Here is a 23,820-nt window from a genome sequence, read left to right as displayed (position 1 = left end):
TTCAGATTCGAGGGAGTTAAAACTAAGGTGGGGACATTCTTGTTCTGGTTTCCTGGTCGGGGAAGAATTTCGAACCCCGGTGCATTGATTGATCTGCAGGGAGATCCCCTGCAGACATCTTTATGTTATAAAGTTCTGAAAATTCTTCTCCCCTGAATTCTTAAGCGACAACCTTTGCAAAGCAGAAGAGATGCCCAGTTGGCAGACCGCTGAAGTAGCTTGCACTGCTGCTGGGACAAAAGGAGCCTCAGAGGCTTCAGGAGTTCCAGGAAATTGGGTTTTTTTCCTGCACAATGAATTGACACTCTCCCCCCTCGCACACACCGCCCCCAACCATGGGTGGCCGCTGTGTTCCTTCAGCTTGAAGATCATTTTAATTAGCAACAGCAGCAGGTTTGACTCATTTCCCATTCTATTAGGAAATCAATCCTGGCAGGGGGGAGGGAAAGGCTGTGAGGGCAGTTGTTCGGCGCGGCTTTAACCACCGCAGCTTCCTCAGGAGGAATAATGAGGATGATACCTTCTGAACCCTAGAGAGATGGATGGTTTGGCCAAAGGACGTGATGGTGGAGGGGGCCCGTCTCCTCTGATTTGACAGAGGAGGGAGTCGAGGCCCAGGGAGGTACCGGCTTGGCCCGAGGTCTCCCTGCCAATTAGTTCCAGGAGCGGAGCCTGTGCTTCCAGACTCTCCCTGATGAAGACCAATCAGAGCCAAGGCCTTCCTTCAAAGGATGGGTTACCACAAATGCCTGTGGTCTTCGAGAGGGTAGGAAGTCGCAGCCAGAATATTCCCTGGGCGGGCCAGCCCCCACCCCGTGGCCGGCAGCAGGTGCCCACCAAGCAGTGCTGTGCTTTGTAAGTGTACCCCAACCATGCCCGAGCTGGTGGAGCGATTTTTTTCCCCCTTCCTTTCTGGATAGCTCCCCCGTGGCTCACGGGCAGACTTCAGCCATAGGCCATTACATGTCAACTGCCTTCTTAGCTGGAAGTTGGCTGGAAATACAGAAGCAAAAACAAGAGCCAGGTCATTTTTCATCCCCGTAGCTCTTCAGGGCCTCACGTTAGTAAATTTGTCCCTAAGTGAATTGAATTAAAGCGGCTCTAAAACGGGTCTCAGTTATCCCCAGTCCCAGATACATATGCCTGAGGCAACAATTTAAAAGGAAAGATAATGAGGCTTTCAGAGCCTTCCAGACGAGTGTGTCTGGTAGCCTTTCTCGGCCCTCCTTTCCCCTATACCAATCCCGTCCTGCTGCTGCCACGGGGGCACAGAGCAGTGTGTCAGCAGAGACTGAACAGAACCAAAGTTCTGCAGGGCCGGCCATGCCTTGGGCAACACAGGGTGTGGTGTGAGGCAGGATCCCGCTAGCAAGGATTGATGGGTGAGAGGCAGGGCTACTCATGCTGGCAGACAGCTGGGTGAGATTTAGGCTCTGGGAGGCTTGGATCAGCAAGCTTCTGCTGGGTCAAGTATGCCACCTGGCAGCCATCTGAAGGAACTGTTGCTTTTCCTGGCTGATTTTATTTGAGCAAACTCGGGCTAGTCTAGTGACCAAGGCACTGGGTTTGTATTAAGAGGCCAGGTGGGATTCACATCCCCCTCTGGCCCTTACTAACCATAGGATCTTGAGCAAATTACCTAACCTTTTGAGGCCTCCATTTTCTCTTCTGTAAAATAGGAATGCCAGCGATACCAACTCGAAGTGCTTGTCGTGATGATAAAACAACAGCTTATTTGTAGGAGATGTGTGCTCCTGCGGCGAGATACGTAGCCTCTTATGTAATCGGCTTCTTAGTTTTTAGAGGGGTGGTTAGGGCTGAGTTTGGTTCCCAGCTCTGACACTCGTTCTCTGATTCATGGTGAGCAGGTTTCCTAGCCTAACAAAGACATGTCCCATCTGAGAGGAGAGTGCCTAAGTGATTTAGTCCCTGTACCCGAAGGAGGACCTTCTCTAACGGAATCCTCTCTAGACAGCAGTCCTCTGGTTCTTGCTTGAAGATCTCTGGGGAGGTCATCTCTTCCAGAGCAGGCCCTTCTACTTGTGGATAGCTCAGAGTTCAGGTTTTCTCAGAATCGTGCTGAAAGCTGCCTCTTGGAAGCTTCCTTCTACTGCTTCCTGGAGTCAAACAATCATTTAAATCCTTCTTTCCAGTGATAGTCCTTTGTATATGTGGACGCAGCTCTCACATCCCTCCTATTCTTCTCTTCTCCATATGAAACAGGTCCAGTTCTTCCAGTCAATCTTCCTGTGACAGGATAATGTCTATCATCGTCTCGATTACTGCTGGCTATTGATGTGCTTACCTAATATTTGGTATCCCTTACCGGAAATCCCTACTTGAGTACTCCATATGTTGTCCGACCAGGGCAGAGCAAAAAGAAACTCCCCATCTTGTTTCTGGAAAGGATGTCTCTCAGCGTGGCCCGAGGTCACTTTAGGATTTTGGCTGCCTAACTTCTCTCAAGAGGCAGTGTAGCGTAAGGAATACAGAGGTAGTTCCAGAGGAAGCCCGACACATTTGGTACTAGGATGTGACTCTGGGCAAGTCCTTTAACCCCAGGGACTCTCTAAAAAAGTTGCAAATTAAGTGCAAAGGGAGTTTCCTTACTGTGTTCCCTGTGCTAATGAGATCCAAAAACAAAACAAAAAATAGACAGTAAGCTTTCAGCTCCCTCAGGTTCAAGGCAGTGAAATGCCACAATGGATCAGGCGCTGGACCTGAGTTCAAATCCAACCTCAGGCACTTAACGGGTGATACAACCTGGGCAAATGACTTTAGCCATCTGTTTGTCTCAGTTTTTTCATCTATAAAAATAAGAATAATAGTAGGACTTTCTTCTCAGACTCATGAGGATAAAATGAGATTTGTAATGTGTTGAAAACTAAATGCTAATTATTATTATGTTATGAAGATTTTATTCAGACTTTCTTTAGATGAACTAATTGCCGAGCATGCTTTCCTCATCTTGTACTTCTGAAGGTGATTTTTTCTGAACTCAAGTGTAAACCTTTACATTGGTCCAGATTAGATTTAAGTGTATTAGATTCAGTCTATTTGTCAATCTTGTCAGTCTTTTGGATCCTGACAGATGTCAGTTAGTTATCCTGTCTGTCTTTGTGTCATCTTCCTATATGATAAGAATGCTATCGATTCTTTTACCTAGATCATTGATCAAAATGATAAACACCACTCAGACAAGTATAGATCCCTGAGGCACTCTATCAGAGACTGCCATCCAAGTTAAAAGCTAGTTCCAAATCTGCCAGATTATCTGAGAGAACATCATGAGAAATGGCAAATCCTGTGTAAAATTAAAAACCGTATCTGTAGCATCCTCTAATCTATTAATGCACTAAAACTGTCAAAAAAAAAAAGAAAATGAGATCCTATCATGATATGTCCCGTTTCTCCCCCCCCCCCCCCCCTCCCTTCCAGAGGCAATTGGGGTTAAGTGACTTGCCCAGGGTCACACAGGCAGGAAGTGTTAAGCATCTAAGGCTGGATTCAAACTCAGGTCCTCTTGACTTCAGGGCTGGTGCTCTATCCACTGCGCCATCTAGCTGCCCCTCTAATATATTATGAAAGGGATGATTAATAAACATCTAGAAAAGGAAGCAGTGACCACAAAGTGCCAAGATGACTTCCTTAAGAACAGATCACGTAGGCAGTTAGGTAGTGCAGTGGGTAGAGCACTTAACCCCAACTGCTTTGCCAAAATAAATAATGTGTTAGGGGATTTTGCCAAGAATTCTTCATGCTTTTTGGCCTATAATTTGTACACTCCTCTACCTTTCCTTTTTTTGACAATGGAGACACTCCTTTGATCTTTCCACTTCAATGGAACCTCTCTCTCCATGTTCTCTCAGACACCACTGACAGGGGCTCAACTTTCTTCTCTGCCAGTTTCCTTACTACCTTAGGATATGGTTTATCTGGGCCTGGGGCCTTGAAATTACCAAGGGAAACTTAGTTCTCTCTTATTCTTTCCCTTTTTACCTTGGGTTTCATGTCCCTCAGCCATTCTTGTTAGATCCTTTCCATCCCAAGGCATATCCATGCCATTTATGTCTGTAAATTGGCATAGGAAACAACAGCTCATGATGGATTAAAAACCACTTTACCTTCTCTCTGTCATCAAATGCCATGGAACTTGAGGACCCTGCACAGTGAGTGATCTCTTTTCTTGGATCCTCCTGTTTTCCCCAGATACTTCTGAAAGCCCCTTTCCATTATCTTCCTCACTAAACTTATTCCAAGCTTTAGCACTCTTTGGCACTCCTAATGCTCCTTTTTCTCAGCTGTTGTGCTTTTAGGTCAATGCTTGCTTCCATCTTCTGAACACCTCCTTTCACATTTATCTTGTTGAATTTCCTGTGTATCCATAACAATCCTTTTTAGAAACTAGGTTTTCCTCACCTGGGATCACCAACCCTTTACAAAAATATTCTGTTAATTGTATTTCCATAGCATCATGTTCCTTTGTAATCCCCCATGTTATTTTGTACATTTAAAAACATTTTTCAGAAAAAGTAGTGAGAGCTCTATAGGATTTTATTTTAAGGGTCCAGGATATAAAAGAAGTATAGACTCCCTACTTCAAGCAATTCATGTCCCCCCCCAAAAAAAAAAAAAAAACTTTTCCCCTCTCATATTTCCATTCTGGAGAATACATCCCTTCTGGGCTGACTTAAGCAATGGCTTTTTATTGCATGGGATTCTCCTTAGCCTTTCTCTGAACCCTTTGGAATCTGCTTTCCCCAAACCCAGAGTGCTTTGCGGAGGATGCCCACTTCCCCCCACTCTCAGACTCAAAAAGAGAACTGTTGCTTGTTGCTTCGCTGCAAGGTTCCCAACATTTCTATCCCAATAACAAATTCTATCATTTTTATTTCGGCAGACTCAATTTCCAAATTTGTAAAATGACGTTTAATAACATTGGCCCTGCCTACCTCACATACTGTGAGCTTTGAAAACTGTAAAGTGTTTTCCAAAAGTAAAATGCTGCTTATCTGAAAGGAACCACATATCCGATGACTAGAAGTAGGGTCTGTGTTCTCTAGAAACTAAGAAACTGAGTCAGGCCTTGGGCAAGGGCTCCTGATTCTTTGAAAGTGATGTCAGACTCATCATCATCTGCATTTTGCTCCCTTCAGGACTGGAGCAGGAGTCCTGGCTGGGAGTCTCCTCCCTCTCATCTGATTTCAAACCCATTTCTTCCCTCGTTACCAGACCGTTCAAGCCAGAGTCCCTGGGCTGGGTTGCCATAGGGATGTATCATCTGCATCTTGCCTTCCTTCCAGACAGTGACGAAGGCAGAGCCAGCTTACCCTCCAGAGTTGCAGTGTCCGAGGACAGAATTACCCTTGTGCCCTAGGAAAATAAGGTACTTTATTCCCCGTCACATTATTCATTTGCCAAGGACGTCTCCCCTGCCTTCTAGTTATTAGTCGGCCCCATTTCTCTCTCATGCTTGGTGCTTGGCACCGAAAGTGATGTCACGGGGAGTCAGTCGCTGCCCTTAGCACTAAACCACTAACAGAGATACCAGGGCAGAACTAGCTTTCTTCAGAAGAAGGCTGATTTGAGGAGCTGGGATTTTCTATGATGCTTTAGGGTTGTTGTTGGTTTTTTTTAATTCACCCTTTATCTTGAGGCTGATGAATTGTGGCTCCAGCTATGATACTGCTGGGCCAACTGTAAGTCTATAGTCGATGGGAATAGTGAGGGCACAGCCATCATATGAGAGGCCTCTGTCATGCAGTGCAGCTCTCTCCATACTCCACAGTAAATACCTCAGTGCCTTTGCCAGAGACAAAACGAGTAGCTCAATGAGGCTTTGAAACCTGTGTCTTACATAGAGTAAAGCCAGTAGAACATAACCTTTGTGCAGGCAGGAATGGTTCCAATTTTTTGTCATTGTATCGTATTGCCAGCACCTAGCACAGTGTCTGATAGAGTGGTTGGTTGATAGGTATTGAGCTCAATAACTGTTGGCAGCGTTAGCACAGCAGGAAGAGAACTAGATTGACGTCTGTGGGATCTGGGTTCAAATACTTCCTTGAGCCCTTTAACTACCCGAGTGGTCTTAGACGGGTGACTTCACTTCTCTGGCCCTCAGTTTCCTTATCTATCAAATGAGAAGGTCAGATGGGATGATGTCCGAGGCCCCATTTCAGCTCAAAATCTTTGATCCTACTAATTAAATTAATTGGACGATGAGCCCACTGTGGCATTTCTGATGTTCTTAGCTGTTTCTTTTGTCTACAGACTGTCTACTAATTAATTGCTGCTTGTCATTCTCTGAAAGTTTCTTTTGTTTGTAAGTTATATTTTTTTATGGTTCCGAGTATGCTTTGATGAACACCTCCACTGAGATTTTCTATTTTAGACACCTTTTCCTTCATTATTCATTACTAATATTCCACACAACCTGGTCTTTTTCCCATCCTCTCACTGTGAACATCACAAGACAAAGACTCCCAAGTCTCAGAGCGTTATTCTGATCTTTCTCCTCCCTCCAGTCACACTGAAAAGAGGGGAACTTCGATGTGGTTGTTGGGAACTAGATGCCCCCATTTCAAGGCCTTGTGCTAGGTACCATTAGAGATAGATAAATAAAACTTAGTCCCTGCCCTCAGTGAGCTTACAGTCTAGTAAGAGACTCCAGATGCACAAAGATCTCCTGAAAGATAAGATGCTATCAAGGCTAATTGAAGTACTAAAGGAGGGAGCCATGACTTTTGGCTAGAAAGATCAGTAAAGGCATCTGGACCTGGCTTGGAAGGAGGGGTAGTATTTCAACAAATAAAAATAGGAAGGAGAATGTTGCGGTGGTATTGGTAGGGAGTATGGGCAGAGGGGGAAGGTTGAGGGGCAGCATTAAGAGAAAGGTGAGCCTTCCCATTTGGTGGCCAAGAGGACAAGGTATAGCTACTGGGACTGGTACTCAGAGCCATAGCCCTGCATTCTGGTTCTGGCTGTGTGGTCTTAGGCAAATCACATAACATCCCTGGCAAAATGGGTCCAATGATAGCAACATCCTCACAAGGCTGTTGTAAAAATCAGAGGAGAAATGTCCTTAAAGGGATTTGCCAGTCTGCCAGGGCTATTCACATGCATGGTTTGTGGTGAGGAGAATAGTGCCAGCTCCTGATGGGAAGGAGTATGGGAACGGCCACTTTATGCCTTTTGAGAAGAGGCTCAACCAGGTGATCGAACAGTAATGTGGATAGAATCCAGGCTAGAGCTGTTGTCTAGCTTCTGTATAAAATATCTTGGTTCTAATGCAGCCCTCGAGAGTCAGCTGACCTCTATACTGGACAACCTGATGCCATGGGTTATAAATGATCACCTGATGCTCGCTTAACTGGTTCCCAGTATATCTTAGATCCCAGTTGAGTGCAACTCCCTTATTAGACAGGTGAGGAAACTGAGGCAGAGAGTTTAGATGACTTACCCAGGGTCACACAGGCAGAGTATGGCAGAGGTGGGCTTGGATTTATATTGTTTCTACTGACTGGAATATTCCTGGGAAATAGAGCAAATTTAGAAATTCAGGGGCCCCAACCATGACTTTGTTCTTTGTCCTGCTATTCCTCTTCCCGTGACCCATCCCCAACTTCCTTCCTTTGGGCCCCTTTCTTCTACCTCGAATGCACAAACACATTTCTTTCCTTCCTATATATCCCTTCATCCCTTTCCCTGTATGTGCCTTCCCCTCATTGGCCATAAGATGGTAGCATTTCCTCACAGATTCCCGGGGCAAGCTTGGGATGCCAAGGACAATTCTTGTACAAAAGTTTGTATGGTTTGCCTTTTCCCATAGCTGACCCCTCCTGAGACTTTTCCAGATTGGCTTAGGAACTTAGAAGGGCTGGCGTTTGGAGGGCCTGTCTAAACTAGGAAAGCTTTACAAATGGACTTTTGGGAAAGCTTGGACCTCTTTTCCTCCAGTTCTAAAGTTGGACAGAGACTTCCCTGCTGTGGCTCTGGGTCTGGGCAAAGTCTCCAGGGCAGTGCAGAGGCTCCCTTGAGACAATGTCCAGATTTAGATGCTATTCCTGAGATTTGCTCTCCTGTACCTCCAAATTCCTGGAGTGTTTGGGAAATGCACCAAGGGCCAGCAAGGCATATGGGGTCCCAACAGATCCTTTCCCAGCTAAATTAACCCATTGTCTCTGAATGTTTCCTTAAGGAAGGGGGACATAGAGCCCCTGGGGAATGGGGCTGGAGCAAATGCCGGATTCTAAAGCTAACTGTAATTGGAATGAGATTACATAGGAATAAGTGATTTGAAAACATTGCCATTTGCTCCGTCCCTGCTTATCACTGTGGCCCTGGAAGGGGGCTGTCCCACCTCCAGGGCCTCAGAGTGGGGCAGTGTCTTCCCCATAGTCTTTCTGGGGTGGCAGGAGGAAACGAGATCTTCTTCAGACCTTACCCACTGGCACAGATTGGCTCGGTGACCCTAGGCAAGGCATTTCCCTCTTCTAAGCTTCTGTTTCCTCATCTGTTAACATGGGGATACTAATCCTTGTTCCACCAGGTGACTTGGGTCTTCTCTGTTCTCTGTTGACTAGTTTCCATCCCTTTGACACCCACATATTTCTGACATCTTTCCTTATGGAGCCTCAGGGATATTAATTTCCCAAGCCACATGTAATTGGAACAAGCTTTGCCACACTCTTAGAAGCCATTAGGCAAAATTGAAAATGAGTACATTTCCATTCATTCACCGAACATTGACTAGTCTCTGGGTGGTACCCAATGCTAACCAACCCCTCACCTCCCAAGAGCCAGGATTCCTGGGGACTGTTTTAGTAGCATGGGACTGTCTGGGCTGAAAGTTTTCCCTCGTTTTACAGAGAATGAAATATATCCATCAACCCCCACTCACTTTGGGCTGGGAAGATCCCAGGGAACAGATAATGAAACAAGATTCCTTCCTATCACCAAAGAGATGGGATTCTGCTGGGGGGGGGGAGGTGTCAACCTCGGTCACTGCTTGGCTTGTCTCTGCTTTTCTTTGTAATCAGAGCAGGATCAATTGGAAGGAGAGGAGGGGCACAAGGAAAGGAGTAGTTTCGGAAATGATTGATATAAAAATGAAAGACATTAATAAAACCTTTTTTAAAATGGAAGCCAGCTGGCAGAACTGGTAGAAACGCCATCTGCCTCTTAGCTCCTTATCAGAAAACAACCAAGAGACTGAGCAAGTTTTTCAACCTGCCTTGGTCCCCAGGAAGTCTCTCTGTCTCTCTCTGTGTCTGACTCTGTATCTCTTTGTCTCTGCCCTTCCTCCTCCTCTTTTTTCTTCTTCTACTCTCTCTTTCCTCCTTCCTCCTCATCCTCCTCTCTTCTTTTCTTTCTCTTTGTCTTTTTGTCTCTATCTCCCCTTCCTCTTCTTCCTCTTCCTCCTCTTTCCCCTTTTTCTTCTTCTATTCTGTCTCTGCCCATCCTCCTTGTCCTCTTTCTTCTCCTTTTCTCCCTTCCTCTCTTTGTCTATCTCTGTCTCTCTTCATCCTCCTCCTTTCTTCTTCTTCTCCTCCTTCTTCTCTTTCTGCCTGTCTTTGTCTTTGTCTCTGTCTTTCTCCCTTCCTCCTTCTTTCTTCTCCCTCTACTCCTTTTTCTCTCTCTGCCTCTCTTCTTCTTCTTCCTGCTGCTGCTGCTACTGCTGTTTTCTGTCTCTCTCCCTTCCTCCTCCTCTTCTCTTCTTCTGTCTGTCTTTCCTCCCTCCCCCCCTCTCTCTTCCCCACTTCTTTCCTCCCCCCTCCCTTTCCCTCTTTCTCTCTTCATCTGTCTCAGACACAAAGTAAAAAATTGATGCTCCTTTATGAATTGAGCAACAAACAGATCTTGAGCATCTCTCAAAATTTCCAACTCCGTGCTAGGCCACGTGGAGGCTAGAGAGGAAGAAGACAATGCAGGCCCCATCTCCACCGAGCCTCCACTTGGAGAGAGAAGACACATGAAACAATTAAGTGTCTTTGCTATTTACAAGCAAGGTAATAGAAGTTTAGAGGAAGATGGGCAGTGAAGAAGAAAATTGCAGGAATTCAGGTGAGCCATGAGAAGGTGCCCAATTAGGAGATGACCTTGTCAGGAGAAAAAAGGGATGAGCATGAGAAAGTGGTAAAAATGACAAGATTTGGCAACAGATTAGAAATAGGGTGGAAATAAGGGTCAGTCGAGTCCAAGATAACTTTGAGGATATGAACCTGGTTCACTAGAAGGATTTTGTTGCCTTTAAGAGAAATTGGGAAGTTAAGAAGAGCAGCGGGCTTAGAAAAGATGAGTTTTATTCTAAACATATTGAGGTACCCTTGAGGCCCCCCGTGGAGATTCTAGCAGGGAGTTGGAGATTTGGGATGGGAGCTCAAGAGAAAGATCCAGATTCTCTTGTGCTGTGGAGATTTGGGAGTCCTTTAAGCAGAGTTAGTAAGTGAACCCATGAAAGATGCTGAGACTTCCAAAAGAGAGAGAAGGCAGGCCAGGGTATCTTAGCCTGGAAAGCAATTGGATGAAATAACAGAGTATGTCGAGATCACTTATAGCTTAGAAACTCTGACACTCTCACATACCCATCTCTGCCCCCAGGCCTTCCAAAGAGCACCCCATGTTTTTGTCTCCAAGCGCAGCGTCAGGTCCATGGTAAACAATAAATATTTACTGATCCATAGCTATCCTCACTTTTATATTTGCTGTCACCTCAAACCAAGAGGGCCCCAAACTCAATTCAATTTGAAAACCTGCTCTATTTTGAATTTCCCTGTCTGTGTCAAGAGCACCAGCATCTTTCCGGTTATCCAAGCTCATCTTTACTTCTTCTTCCTCTTCCTCACTCTACATCCAATCGTTGCTAAGTTTTGTCAATGCTGTTTACACATTATATCTTACATCCATTCCCTCCTTTCCTCTCATCAATCCCTCCTTTTTCTCCAATCCACCCTCAATATAGATCTTCTTAAGGCAAAGATCCAACCATGGAACTCCTTTGCTCAAAAATTGTCAATGCTTCTCCACTGCCAATAAGATAAAATTGCAATTTCTTAGCCTGGCATTTCAGGTACAACCTGTTTTCCATCTATGTTTATTCCTTATTTCATACTACTCCTAAATTATAATTGGACATAATACTGTATTTCCTGCCTCTGTACATTTGCAGAAACTCTTTTCCATGCTTGGAAAGTACTTCCTTCTCATCTGTGATTCGGAAAACATCTTCATCTCAGACTCAGCTCCTCCATGAAGCCTCCCTTGATTTTACCCACCATCACCTCCATGTTACTGTTCTTTGCCACTTCAAGTTTTTGTAGAATATTTAATTTGTTCTTCTCCTTGCACTTGTCCCTCTCTGCCTTGCATCTACTTGTCTAAACATATACTGTATCTCCCTAATAGAATGTGATCAGGGACTGTTTCTTTTTGCATCTCTAGATTCTAGCACAGTGACTAATATATATAGGAACTTAATAAATGTTCATTGAGTTGGATTACATTGAGTTGAGCATCAGATGCAAATCTAGGGCTCTTTCTTCACCACCACACCCTATAAAAGGTAGAATCAGAGAGTAGGAAGAAAGGAGGGAAGCCTGGAACCAGCTAGATTTCCTGGTGAAAAGCTGTAGTGCTCAAACCTTGCTCTCTCTCACATGTATTTATTTATCTGGCCTCCCCTCCCACCACTTCCCCCAACCCTCCCTATCCAGAGTCAAAGAAGTTTTCTCCAAAGTAACAGGAGACTTGAGAGCAAAGAGACTTCATGATAGAAAGACCCGAGGTAATCCCCCAGGAATAACAAGGCATGAAGTTTCTTAGTATTCTTAGGTCAAAATGACCCCAGCTTGTTCACTTTTCTAAGTCAGAAAAAGACTGAATTCGTCATAATCTTAGTTCCTTAGGACATTGATTAGTAGGAAATGAGCTGGAAGTGAGTCAGCATTCTGTTTTCTTTCAAAGGTTAAGTGAATGAAGCAGAAATAAGGTAGAATTTTAAAAAAAAATGACTCAGCCTTTTCCTTTTGCATCAGAAATCATTCATGATGTTTCAACTTTAGGACTAAATGATGAATGTAATTTGGAAAGAAATCAGGACTTGAAGTTTCCATCAAACTCTGAAATTCATACAAATGAATGATTGTAACCATTTCAGCAACTTCCCATTACCTCTCATAGCAAATATAAATAAATTCTTCTACTTGGCAGCTAGGTGCAATAGTGGATAGAGCACCAGACCTGGAGTCAGGAAAACTCGTCCCGAGTTCAAATCCAGCCTCAGCGACTTCCTAACTGTGTGACCCTGGGCAAGTCTTTAAACCCCATCTTCTGTCAAATGAGCTGGAGAAATGGCTAACCTCTCAAGTATCTGCTAAGAAAACCTCAAGAACAGTACATGATTAATCACTAAATAACAACCACAGTTGGCATTTGATCTCAACCTACCTTTCCAGCCTTGTTACACGTTATTCCCTTTGTACACACAGGGGTTTAGCCAATCTGACCTTCCTGTTCTTTCTCACGTGTAGCCTCCCATCTTCCATTTGCAGGCCCTTGTGCTAGTTGTCTCCGGTCCTTGAATCTACTCTTTCCTCACTTGAGCCACTTAGATTCCCTGGTTCCTTTTAAAGGTCAGCCTGAGCACAATCTTTTTCACGGAGATTTTCCTGATCTCTCCCACGGAGATTTTCCTGATCTCTCCCACGGAGATTTTCCTGATCTCTCCCCACGGAGATTTTCCTGATCTCTCCCACGGAGATTTTCCTGATCTCTCCCACGGAGATTTTCCTGATCTCTCCCACGGAGATTTTCCTGATCTCTCCCACGGAGATTTTCCTGATCTCTCCCACGGAGATTTTCCTGATCTCTCCCACGGAGATTTTCCTGATCTCTCCCACGGAGATTTTCCTGATCTCTCCCACGGAGATTTTCCTGATCTCTCCCACGGAGATTTTCCTGATCTCTCCCACGGAGATTTTCCTGATCTCTCCCACGGAGATTTTCCTGATCTCTCCCGGTGCTGGGGTCTTTCCTCCATCATCATCTTGTTTCAACTCTAGGTCTCGAGTAGATCCATAGATGATAACTAGATGGAGATAACTATAGGTAGATATGTAGCTATGTATGTATATATGGAGGTAGGTTCATGTTGTCTCTCTCCCCTAGCTACATTAAAAAAGGCAGGGAGTACCTTCAGCACCTGTCAGGGTCCCCGGCACAGAGCAGTCATTTACTAACTGATTAATCGGTTGAATAAACGGAACCAGGAAAAGGATAGCTGTTATGAGTGAAGGCCACTGGCTTTTGTCACTAACATCTGCTAAGTTTGTATACAAAACTAATAAGGCACCAAGACTCTGTAGTAGAGCTGAAACCTGGTAGAACAAACAGCTGAACTCCATTCTGACACTTTGGATGCGAACATGGGGACATAGTGACAGAGGAAATGGAATCCTAGCCTGCTGTGGATTTCGAGTTTGGGAACGGTCCAGCATAGTAAAGTTGGTTGGAGCCCGACCAAGGAGATGGCAAGAAATTAGCAGAGACGTGTAGGACCAGTTAGAAGTGTCATGGAACAGTGAAATTTGAGAAATGAGAGTAAATCTTAATGGTTTTGCAAAGCGTACGATAACTTTGAAACTATAGGGAAAAGGTAATTCTTCATTTTTCCCCATAATGCCCCTGTAATGTAGGTGGTACAAGTATTATTTTCTTTATCATAGAGATGATGCTGTAAATCATTTCCTCAAAATCACACAGCTGGAACTAGGATTTAAAGGTCTGTCTCCTGATGCCAAATACAGTGCTCTTTGCGCATCTCCCTTTCTTTGGAATTTTCCATCAGAAAGAGACCTTAGAGATTATTTAGTCTAATCTCTTCATTTGACAGAGAAGAAAATGAAGGACCAATGGGGAGGAACTGACCTAGAAGGAGCACAAGTAAGGGAGTGGTAGAACTGGAGCCAAGCCCAAGGCCTCCTCCTTTTTCCCTAATGGCACAGATGCTTCTGCTAACGTTGGGCTCCATGAATTCCACTCTGTCCCCAATTAACCCCCAAACAACAGGAGGCTGTTTAGTAAGTAATATAACTCAGAAAGACTAAGAGAGAAGCAGGAAAGAAGCAAGAAGAAAGGGTGTGCAATCCAGTTATGGAAAATTGGAACTGATGACAACCGAAAGGTAAATGAAAAAGATTGTTAAAGGGGAACTGAACTGTGAGTAATTAAAAAACCAATAATGGGTCTGGTTAAGGGATTGTGACAATGGAGGGAGCTAGGAGTCTCCTAGGGAAGGGAGAAAGCATTTTTAAGTGCCTACCATATGCCAGGTATTTCACATGTTATCTCACATAGGACAGAATCACTGTCAGATTCAGTGATGGTGTTGTTTTGCTTGATTTTGTTGTAATTGCTAGGGAGTTGAGGAACTTCCAGAAATGCCAGCACTGTAAAAACAAAAGGCATTACTAGTACTTAGGGCACACTGATTGGTCTCGAGATATCTTGAAGAGAAGATTCTAAAAAGTATCAAGAAAAAAAATCACAAATAAAAAGTATGACCCAGGAAAACTGAGCACCTACTGACCCATAAGCTATGCCTACTTTTTCATTTCTCTGAAATCCTTGCAGTGGTCTATGTACACATTTAAGGGGTCCCTGATAGAAATCTGAGAAGGAAACAGGTAGCCTTTCCCAGACGCTGCTCAATAGCAGGCCTTGTCTTCCCTACCACGCAGCTTGCCAAAACTCCTAGAGAATGCAGTCTCCTATTCTATAGACTGTATATTGTAATATTGTATACATTGTAAAGATGTATTTGTCTCTTAGAGAAAACTGCAGTTTTTAGTTAGACAGTCAAGAAACATTTATTATGTATTCACTATCTACATTCCAGACACTGTTAAGCTTTGGGGGATACAAAAAAAGGCAAAAATTATCCTTGTTCCCAAGGAGCTCACGGTCTAATGAGAGACAAGCAACTGTGTGTAGACAAGACACACACAGGTTAAACCAGAGGCGATCAGCAGAGGGGGAGGCACTAGAGATAAGGGATAACAAGAACCTACTCTAGGAGGTTGAATTTTAGCTGAGACTTGAAGAAAATCAGGGGAACTAGGAAGCAGAGATTGGGAGGGAGAGAATTTCAGACATGGCAGCCACCGGTCAAAATGTCTCCAGTAGAAAGGTGGAGTACTCTGGATGAGGAACCGGAAGGAGGTCAGTATAACTGGAACCCAGAATAAGGGTGGAGAGGAAAAGCAAGTGTAAGAAAATTAGAAAGGGGAATGGGGAATGTGTATATACAAATCGTGAAGGGCTTTGAATGTTAGAGGAACTTATATTTGATTCTGGACATGTTAGGGAGTCCCTGAGGTTTTTATTGGGTAAAGGAGTGACATAGTCAGACCTGTACTTGTAATATAAAAGTTATATTATAAAAATTCCTGCTGTAGAGAGATTGGGTGTATAATGGAAAGAACAATAAAGGAGACCAGACTTGCTGAGGAGCGTGATATGTCGGAAGAGTGCAAAGGTAAGGGGCGGCCAGTCATGAATGGTTTTGAATGCCAAATAGAAGGGCTTGCGTTTGATACCAGAGGTGATGGGAAGTCAATGTACTTTCCTGAATGAGGGAAAGGGGGTGGGGTTCATGGTCACAATCACATGCTTTAGAAAGATTACTTGGTGGCTTAGAGGAGGATGGATGGGAACAGGGGAAGAGTTGAGTTAAGGAGACCAACCAGCGGAATATTGCGTTGTCCATATATGAGGGGATGAAGCCTTGTGACATGGTGGTGACGGAGGACAGAAGGGCACACAGACGAGAGATGTGACGAAGGTAAGTGCAACAAGTCTTGGCAGGACACTGGATATAGTGAACCAGGGCAAGTGAGGCGCAGAGGACGATACCTTACAGTGTCTTGGACGAATGGGAGATGTCTCTCGTGCTTCTCCTGCAACTAGTTGGCCTCCATGAGTGTGTTCAAAATACACCAGACTCTTTCAGAGGTCTAAAGTCAAACATAACTTTGTTCGGTTCTATTCTAACATGATTGAGTAAGGAATAAAACAGGCCAAAGGTGTTTGTCCCATCACGAGAGATGGTGTGAGCAAAGAGCATCTGAACAGATGAAAGAGGGATTCCTGTAGATGGTGGAGGTCCTTCAGTAGTCCCTGTTTGTGGATAACATCGTGCAGATTACATCAAGCTCTGGGACCACTTTGATGGGGTAGTCCGTGGCCACTCCAAAGAAATCGGCCTGGGAATGCACATGTAGAAAAGCAAGCGCATTAAAACACTCACATTGTCCAATTATGACATTCACTTAGCCAATTCAGAGAGTTAATTTATCTGTGTGTGGTACAGTAGATAAGTATATTTCCATGTGTCTGTTTTTATTTATATATACATATATAAATAAAGTATGTATGCTTCATATATGTGTGTATATATGTGCTTATATATACTGAGTTCAAATTCAGCCTCGGACACTTACTAGCTGTGTGATTGGGCAAGTTACTTAACTTCTGCCTCAATTTCAACATCTATAAAATGGAGATAATCACGGTAGCTGGCTCACAGGATTGTTGTGAAATCAAAGGAGATAATATTTGTAAAGTGATTCACAAGCCTTAAAGCTCCACATCAGTGCTAGTTACTGTTGTTATCATCATCATCATGTTAATCATTTTATCAACACTGCAGGGGCACAATGAGCTGGGCCCAGATTCCAATAGGCAGAAAAGAAGTTAGGCCAAATCTTACTTGGAAACTTGCCTGGTATTTTATTTTCACTGATCTTCAGTTACTTGTTGTGCACCAAAGCCCATCATTTTAACGCTGATCTTCTTCTAGTGATGCTACACTTGTGCAAATCATAGTAATTACCATAATCTGCCAAGAATCAAAAATTGCAAGGAACACAAAAGTCAATATTGAGCTGTGCGGGAGTGGCAGCAGGCGGCAGCCGGTGACCAGTGACGACTTAAGGGTAAGAAGTAGCATCAAGGTTCTCTTCCATGATGGGTATGACCAGGAAAAGAAATGGATTTATCATCAGTGAAGATCCAAGTAAGTCATGTTATTCTCGTCAAACATGTTGCGTGATTGATTTCTCACCAACCAGATCCAGAATGTATCCAGCTAAAAGCTTTTTTCTTCCATGAAAAGGGGCCTCAGAAGACCTGGGAATAGCCAGGATAGAAAAGCAGGAAAGCGCTTTGGAAACCGTCCAAGTCAGTCCCCCTTTGATTTATACAAGAAGAAATTGAGGCACCAAGAGGGATGAAAGTAGTGGCTGCAGAGGAGGGAATCAGATTCAGGCCCACTGACTAAATCTGAAGTTCTTTCCACTTCACCCAGCAGCTGTCTCCAAAAACAAATACAAGGAAGATTGGGAGTAATTTGAGTAATGATTGACAGTTTCCTCCAGGTGACCAAGACAAGATCACTTCTCATTCCTTACTGAATATACCTCCATGCTGTAGTGGTACTGTAAACCAACATTTAGTGAGGGGTAACTGGGCCCAGGATTCTTTGACAAGGACTTAAGGAATTTACATGATATACAATCCTTGCTGTCACAGAGCTTATACTCTATTAGGCAGATAAAACTCAGTCCAAAACAACACATACATATACACATACATGAGTGTATATAGTACCAGACATAACAGTATGTGTGTAGATAAACATTCACAGCTAGGTGGCACGGTAGAATATCAGGCCTAGAGTCAGGAAGACCCAAGTTCTGGCCTGAGACATCTGTTAACTGTGACGTTGACCATGTCGCTTCACCCTGTTTGCCTCAGTTTCCTCATTTGTAAAATGAGCTGGAGAAGGAAATGGCAAACCACTGCCGTATTTCTGCCAAGAAAACCCCAGTGACCACATAAATATTTCCTAATACGTCAGCATTTCATAGGGAGCGTAATTTTCTTACCCAAACACATTATAAGCTTTAGAGAGGGGAAAAAAAACAATGCATTTTTTTTGAAAGTTTCATGAATTATAAAATGTGTCTTAAAAAGAAATGCCAATAAATGTTAGGATATGATTTATTTTCTAAAATATATAGTTGCATTTGCTGCGTTTTGTTCAAAATGTGGCCCTAAATCATTTGAAAGTATAACGAAATGATTCAACCAAAGATTTGATTAACTCTTATTAAATCATTAATGGATTTATGATTCTAGTGAAATCTAAAGACTAGCAGCAGGCTCTCAGTGAGCTTTTCTTTGAGTAACAGGACTTCAGAAAGATGTTTTCATGAATCTGGGGGCACAATATACTCAGAGCTTCGTTTTTCAAGGGTACACCTTGACCTAAATGAGGTTTATTTCTGAGGACAAAGGAAAAAAATAACTTATCTCCATTCATTTCTGAGTACAAAGAAAAAAACTTATCTCCCATAATACAGAATTGGCTGCTGCAGAGAGAGGAAAATGGCTTATCTTGTTCATTTTTCACAAGTACTAAGAAAGACAGGGAAGCTTCTTCCATGGTGCTTCCCTCCCCCTGTTCCCCTTACTAAACAGAGTTCACCATCTCCTTTCTCCTCTTTTCTTTGGTCCTCATAATGCATTGTATATAATTAAGAGAGAAACAAAACATCTTCTGTGGTTGATTCTGAATGTGCTTGTTAATTTGTCATTTAGCATCTGCGTTTTAGTGCCACAGAGATGCTAAGAACACTGCCTTTGGAAAATGCATCCCTCTGGTCTATTTCAGTAGACCTGTAACTGGTTCAATTCTATTCATTCATTTAGTAAATATTTCTCTTGTACCTATATCTAATCCTATGTAAAGGAGCTGTCAGAGATACAAAAAGTCTTAAACAGTCTCTTACAATCAAAGTGGAGAGTTTATACACACATAAAAAGGTGCAAAATAATTTATAGATTCATAGATTCACAGAAGAGGAGAGATGAAATGGACCTGAGCTGTTCTTCTAGACCAGGAGTTCATAAATTTAGTGGAGAGGGGATTGTAGGTTGGTTTTTTTTTTATTTTAATTATTCATGATATATCAATATTATTTGCTTCCTTTGTATACCTATCCACTTTATTGCCTGCATTTGAAAAACTATTATTTTTGAGAATGGGTCCATAGGCTTTATCAGACTGTCAGATTAAACATTCCCCGTGACTTGGCTCAAGTCTCTGACCACAGGTACAAAAATCACTCCTGTGACCTTGGGAAAAGACTCAACTGTAAAATGGGGAGGGGAGTTGATAATGCTTTTTAAGTATTCCCATATACAAAAGGCCTTATAAGCTTTCTAAGTGTTATAGACATGTGAACAGGTACCCAAAGAAGCAGCCTCTAGGCACCCCATCCTCCCTTGCCTGTTAAAATTTTGCATATGGATCCAATAGTATATGCAGAAGAGGAAAAAATTTACCCCCCTTCATTTTGTCTCTGGTGTCTCTTCTAGGAAAAATGATCTTCTGGGACAGAACAGAACAGTAATGACCAATAGGAAGCAGGAATCCAAGATAATTAGGGAACTGGTAAAAGAGCCCCTGGCTAGCTGTTCCTGATCAACTTAGGTCACCAAGACCCAGCCAGTCACTTTCTGGTAGATGACAGCCGTGTCTCTCTTATGAATATCTGAAAGGCCCAGAAGAATAAAAGAGGTGTTCCAGGTCTAGGGAGTGTCCAGTGTTCCAGCATCCAAAAAGGGAAGAGAAGGCCGTGTCCAAGACAGTAAAGAAATAGCCTTCCTACAATCCGTCCTGGCTTAGACATTAGTCATCTTGGGCTATAGCTTTGCAGATTCCATATGGAAATCCAGATGGCTTTTTGGCCATATCCAATGTAGGATTTGAATCCAGCATTAGTAGAACCTTTAGGGGATATGATATAATAAGTTTATGAACTCCTGATCTAGAGGGACACCTCAGGTCCATTTCATCGCTCCAATTCTGTGAGTCAATTATTATGTATCTTTTCATGGGTATATAATAATCTCTTTACTTTGATTGTAAGAGACTGTCTTAGATTTCCTGTATCTTTGATGACTCCTTTGCACAGAGTTAGATACTTATAGATACAAAAGAAATATTTATTGGAATATGTCAAGGAATATAGGATGAATAAGCTTAGAAAGAGAAGGTGGAGCCAGATCATGAGGGGTTTCAGAAGTCATGGTGAATACCTTGGCTAGGGGTAAAGCTGCTTGATCAAGGGGATAGCGTAATCAGATCCATGCTTTAGGAAAATTACTTTGGCAGTTCAATATAGACATATCATTGGAAATACCTCTAGAACTGGAAGGGACCTCCGAACTCATCTGGTTCAAGGATTGACAAACTACGGCCTACAGGCACCAGTTTTTGTATAGCCCGTGAGTTAAGAATAGCTTTTTTATTTTTAAGCAAAATTTTATTGGAATACAACATACTTATTCTTTGAGTGTTTGTCTATGACTGCTTTCCCACTACCGTGGCAGAAATAAGAAGTTGCAGCAGAGACTTTGTTTTCATTGCTTTCCACCGATGATATAATCATAACTTGACATCATTTTACCATACCGTGATTTTTTTTTTTTATTCCTGGTGTGTACCTATCATGTCTAAACAAGAAGGGGAGGGAAGTTTTATTATGATTATTTTTTGAGCTCAGGGCTGTTTGAAACTTTTGTAAATGAGAACTGCCCTAAACCACAGTTATTGAACATTACATGGTTTTTACTGCGGACTTGATAATATTTTCTAATGAATTCACTGTTCCTTCTGGAATTTTCTATAGCAGGTTGAAGCAGTAGCCCCCAAATTCTTGGGGGTGGTAATGGATTATACTTTCAAACTGGAGGTTGGAATGGTACAACAAGGAGGGGAAAGAGCCTCCCTCTCAGTCAGGAGGGCAGAGAGAGAATGCTAGAATCTTGTTCAAATGGAGTTGGGCACAGCTCCTTAGTAGGTCTGGTCAGGAGCCTTGATTTTAGCTGGGCCCAAAAGATTGAGGTAGAAGATGGGGGAGGGATGGGAGTCCTACTTTCAGTCAAGCAGGCCGAATGCAAAGAAGTAAGGGAGGGCACAGGGAGCCTTACTTCAGTCAGGAAATAGCTTAGCTTAGCTGGGGGCAAGGCTTCGGGTAGCCTTTTCAAGGTTAGCTGTCATTCCCTCTCAAGTTGCTTGCTGGCGAACGTGCCTGCCTGACCTTCCTGCATGGCCGGGCCTGACCTGGCCTGCTAAGGGGAAGTTCCAGCCCTTTGTTACTTACTGCCCAGACAACTGGGTTAGTCCCTAGCATGCTGGGAGTTCCACTGAGGGTTTGGGAAGCTCAGAGGCAGAGAACAATATGGGGGGGTGGCATGGAGGATTGACTTGCAGTAAAGTGATCTCAAAAGTTCCTTCTGACCATAGACCTCTATATTTATTTATTTGTTCATTTACCTGCGTGTTTCTTTAGTTAACTCTTTGTGTGCTTGTTTCTGATGAACTGTGCTGTGATTTCTTGGTTGTAGGTTACACAGTAGAGTGTGCAAAGTCCCTTCTTTGATATAACTCTGCAATTTTTAGATAATTCTCTGGGATCCCAAGCAGTCCAGAGACTCAAAGTCAGATTAGTCAGACTCCTCCTTCTCCCCCATGGTTCTATCACTACTCCTAGAGTTATAGTGATTCTTTGCACAATGCTAGGCTGACTCTTTCTGTCTACCTTTTGTTTCTTCCCCACAAGCTCTTGGCTTAAGGGACCTGATAGAACTGTGCAGCCATTTTGAGACTGTGGCCATTTTGAAGATGTTGGGAAGGGGAAGATTAGGAGGAAGGGACCCGTTTTTCTCCCAGGGGAAAAAAAAAAAAAAAAACTACTTCAACTCTGCCAAACTCCTAGTCCATTCCCCTTCCCTTTCTTGTGGTCTTCAGTAAAGACTGAAGTCTTGTACATTACAGTCCTTATAAAATCCGGATGGAAACCCTCCATGCTCTGAAGGAAGTAGGGAAGGCAGGGGGGAGAAACGGGCATGGTAGAAGATACGTTCTCTATGGCTGATTTTTCAGTAGCACATTGAAGGATACTTATCATCCAGGAGTATTGTTTACAGCCGGGATGATTAGCGTTGTTTTATTCTTCATGCCTTTTGTGTATCAAAATCTGTTGTTTTCCATTCCGCCTTCTCCGGGTTATCAAAGGTTAATATTTACTTATGTTGTGCATATTGTTTTGCAGACTGGGTGAAGTAGCCAGTTGTTCCAAGGGAGAGGAGAGCCTAGTCTGCCACCCAAGAAAAACAAGAGAAGAACCAAAAAGAAGAAACCCCGAAACTATACAACATATTTCAAAGCAGCAAAAACAGAACATGAGCGGAACAATCCAGCCGAGTGAATTTGTGACCAGCGTCATTGAAGAGCCACAGAATCGTCCTCAAGAGGCCGAAGCAGCTGCTGACATGCAGGCAGTAGCTCATGTGGAAGAAGAAATGAGACCCGAGGTCTCAAAAGATGGCATCACCTGGATAAAGGATTCAGTGAAGGAATTTGAGCAAGAATTGAAATTAGTGAGAAAATGCCACGTGCAAATTAAAGAAGAGCTGGCAGAAATGAAAGATTCCCGGGAAGAACTGGTGCTTGAATTTGAAGATGCCAAGAAAGGTCATCAAGAACTTCTTTCAAAGATGACGGATATGGAATGCAGAATCGAAACTGTGAAAGAACTAATTGACGTAGCCAATGAAAGACTTGGTGCCATGGAAACCAAGATTACTGAAAACATATTAGAAGTAGAGAAAGAATCTGAAAAAACGAGTGAGCTGCTGAAAGAGTTAGAGAAGATTCAGCAACAAGTGAAAGACCTGGAAGCTAAATCCAAATACAGTATCGGTGACGTCTTGGGAAACTTTTAAGCGATTTCTGTTTGGCAGTAGCATTTCTTGAGATTAGTATATTCTCATCAGTAACACAGCCTCTCGAGCATCAAGCTTAGTTATCTTAGCATCAGTTCATTTTACAGTAAATGATCCAGTCGCTTCAGTTCTCTGATTGATAAAGTTAAATGACTCTTGATGTCATGTTTTTTCTTTCAATGTTTAAGAAATAAAAAAAATTATAAAATTAAAAGTATGACCGATTTTATTTTAGTCTCCTGTGGAGATAGGAGGGTGGGCTAGTAGGAGGTACTGTGGTTACAATGAGATAGATTTGAGTGTTAGGACTTGGAAGGGAAATGAAATCAGGGGTACATGTCAGTAAAGTTTCTATGTAGTGGGACGTTTCAATCGACATGGGGGAAGGTTGGGGGAAATGAAGCGGAAAAAGCTCCCATCAGTGGTATGGTGATCATACAGGACTGGCTTTGGGGAGTAGATGGGACCTGGGTTGGGACTTGAAGGTAAGTAGCATGAGGAGGAACCATTTCAGGCATCTGGGATAGTAAAAACAAAGAACTGGCAATGGAAATAATCTATACCTTAGGATAGAAAAGTAAGTTTATAAAATACAGAATAGAAATTTTATGATCAACAACATAGAGAGAAAAAATCTAGTTTCCACTCTGCCACTTAACCAGATGTTTATTCCCTAGCTAAGCATTTCACTTCTCTGGGTCGTCTTTTTATCCTGGAAAATGAAGGTGCTTTAAAGTCACTAATAGCTCTAACTCCTTTCATCTAAAGATCAGTTAGAAAGCTACCTAAGTGAAATGAGATGAGTCCCCGACCTAGTCCGATGGCAGAACTGGTCAGAGGAAATAGAATTAGAGAAGTAAAAATGCCAGACCCAGGCAGTCAATTATTTCCTCTTGTAGCTACCTTTCCGATAACTCGGTGCTGAGCTCGGTTTATATTCAGTGTAAGTACCGGCTGCCCTCTAAATTC

General features: G+C 43.0%; 1 protein-coding gene across 1 annotated transcript; it reads left to right on the top strand.

Annotated features, from left to right (window-relative positions):
* Positions 1–730: 730 nt before the first annotated feature.
* Positions 731–23,059, top strand: LOC116420330. Its single transcript, XM_031944914.1, has 2 exons — positions 731–855; positions 22,179–23,059. Exons 1-2 carry the CDS (start codon positions 746–748, stop codon positions 22,849–22,851), a joined length of 783 nt encoding a protein of 260 aa, XP_031800774.1. The 5' UTR covers positions 731–745; the 3' UTR covers positions 22,852–23,059.
* Positions 23,060–23,820: the final 761 nt, after the last annotated feature.

The sequence above is a fragment of the Sarcophilus harrisii genome, chromosome X, assembly GCF_902635505.1.
Source record: "Sarcophilus harrisii chromosome X, mSarHar1.11, whole genome shotgun sequence".
NCBI lineage: Eukaryota > Metazoa > Chordata > Mammalia > Dasyuromorphia > Dasyuridae > Sarcophilus > Sarcophilus harrisii.
The sequence above is the reverse complement of the archived record's forward strand: the minus strand, read 5'-3'. Positions and strand labels throughout refer to the sequence as shown.

Bases quoted from the DNA above. Each gene is read 5' to 3' on its own strand.
- LOC116420330 (XM_031944914.1), top strand. From the start codon at position 746: ATGCCTGTGGTCTTCGAGAGGGTAGGAAGTCGCAGCCAGAATATTCCC. The intron at 856-22,178 runs GTAAGTGTACCC...ATTGTTTTGCAG, and splicing joins ACCAAGCAGTGCTGTGCTTT to ACTGGGTGAAGTAGCCAGTT.